Below are 2,500 nucleotides of genomic sequence, written 5' to 3' on the forward strand. Positions count from 1 at the left end.
CAGACAGACACACACACACACCCAGACAGACAGGGATGCACACGCACGCACACACCCACACACACACACATAGACAGTCATGCACACGCACACACACGCCCACACAGACAGGCATGCACATGCACACACACTCAGACGCACACATGCACACACACACTGACACAGACAGACACGCAATGTTGTTTACATTGCTGTTTGTTGTTTAATTCAGTGTCTAAGAGTTCAGGCGAGAGGAGGACTGTTGACTCCTCACCTGCCATGCCCCGAAGTCCCACCCCTCAAGCCTCACACACACACCTGGCCCGAAGGAGATCCTCAAATAAAGAAACGTTTGGTAAGACTATGAGCATACACAGCTGCTTGTGTCCAGTTTTCTTCCATGGCTAGGTCACTCACGTGTGTGTGTGTGTGTGTGTGTGTGTGTGTGTGTGCTTGTGTCTGTCCGTGTGTGTGTGTGTGTGTGTGTGTGTGCCTGTGCGTGTGTCTGTCCGTATGTGTGTGTGTGTGTGTTTAGGTGCCAAGTCCCCACAGCCCCTGCAGAAGGTCCTCAACCACTCTGAAGAGGGGCGGAGTCAGCAGAAGAGCCAGGTAGAGGGCAGCCAATCAAACGCTTCGTCACTGCTCTCCTCTCCACCTGTTTCACCACAAAGCACACCACGCAGAGGTACGAGCCCAATATCACACACACACACACACACACACACACACACACACACACACACATAGGAAGAGCTATATGCAGCCCAAATCTATAGGGCTAATGTTATTTATGTTGTGTACTCATGTGTATGTGTGTGTGTGTGTGTGTCAGCTGTATTGTATGTGTTGCTCCATCTGAGCGCTAGTTAGTGATGTTAGGATGGTGTGTGTGTGTGTGTGTGTGTGGTGCTCCATCTGAGCGCTAGTTAGTGATGTTAGGATGCTGTGTGTGTGTGGTGCTCCATCTGAGCGCTAGTAAGTGATGTTAGGATATGTGCTGTGTGTGTGTGTGGTGCTGCAGGTGTGTATCCCAGCTCAGATGTGGACCAGTACAGTCTCCTCAGCTCCTCGTCCTGTGACCTGATGGAGGACGTGCGAGGTCCACACGCCCACGTCCACATCAACATGCCCGCACACACGCAGTCCGCCAGCAACATCCTCTCTACCGCCAGGACAGAGCCTGACCAGATCAGCCTGGGGTAGGACTGCACGCACGCACGCATGCACGCACACACACACACAGGCATGCACGCACGCACGCACACGCACACACACACACAAACACGCACGCACACACACACACACACAAACACGCACGCACACACACACAGGCATGCACACACAAACACACACAGACATATACAAACACACACGCTCTCACAAACACACACACTCTCACACACAACACACACAGTCCGTCAGCAACATCCTCTCTACAGCCAGAACAGAGCCTGACCAGATCAGCCTGGGGTAGGACTACACACACACACGCACGCACACTCACACACAGACGTACACATACATACACACATACTCTCACACACACACACACAATACACACACAATAATAATAACACACACAGTTGTGGGTGCGGCAGCCGCGGCCTACTGGTTAGCGCTCGACTTGAACCGAGGGTTGCCGGGTTCAACCCCACCAGTAGGCAACGGGCTGAAGTGCCCTTGAGCAAGGCACCAACCCTCACTGCTCCCCAATGCTGTTGATGCAGGCAGCTCACTGCCGGATTAGTGTGTGCTTCACCTCACTGTGTGTTCACTGTGTGCTGAGGTGTTTCACTAATTCAATGGATTGGGATAAATGCAGAGACCAAATTTCCCTCACGGGATCAAAAGAGTATATATACTTATACTTGTACTTGTACTTAGACCAAATTTCCCTCACGGGATCAAAAGAGTATACTTATACTCATACTTATACACTCTCACACACAAACACACACACACACACACATATATGTGACCCCGGGTTAAACCAGTCGCTTTTAAGACGGTGCTATTTTGAGAAAAAATCCACGATAAACAAACATACAGGTTAAAATGTTGAATTTCACTTTTCGCATAATTCAACAGTATACAGTCTACACTTTCATATTGTGAACAAATTTCACGGATAATCATACGTTTTGACTGTTAAACCCTTACTTTAAACGTATCATCAAAAGATGAAGCAAACCCGGACAAGCCACAAGCCAGGTTCAAGCCATGTTCCAACAACATCTCCATTTGTTTACTATGCTAGAGTAGGGGGAGAACTGGCACAATCCTAACACTTTCTATTCTCCATTCAAACCTCGATTTACATAAAGCTGTTAAATGTGAAGGCTGTGAAATTTGGCCAGAGAGGAGTCACACATGTTTAGTTCATGAAAGAATTATAAAATATGTTCTAGTTTGTTAAGAATTTAACTTAACAGCGACATGTAGGTCTACACTAGCCTCGCATGTGGTCTACATCAGAACCTTACCTCCAGCTACAACTCGACGCAGCTTCATTAAAACGCAA

General features: G+C 48.4%; 1 protein-coding gene across 1 annotated transcript in view; it reads left to right on the forward strand.

Moving 5' to 3' along the window:
- Positions 1–2,500, forward strand: part of rapgef2a (Rap guanine nucleotide exchange factor 2a) — a 32,205-nt gene that overhangs the window by 27,718 nt on the left and 1,987 nt on the right. The window contains 3 exon segments of the mRNA XM_048257320.1: positions 212–334; positions 515–664; positions 1,001–1,178. Of these exon segments, the coding sequence (XP_048113277.1) occupies positions 212–334; positions 515–664; positions 1,001–1,178 (451 nt within the window).

This window comes from Alosa alosa, chromosome 1 (assembly GCF_017589495.1).
Source record: "Alosa alosa isolate M-15738 ecotype Scorff River chromosome 1, AALO_Geno_1.1, whole genome shotgun sequence".
Taxonomy (NCBI): Eukaryota; Metazoa; Chordata; class Actinopteri; order Clupeiformes; family Clupeidae; genus Alosa; species Alosa alosa.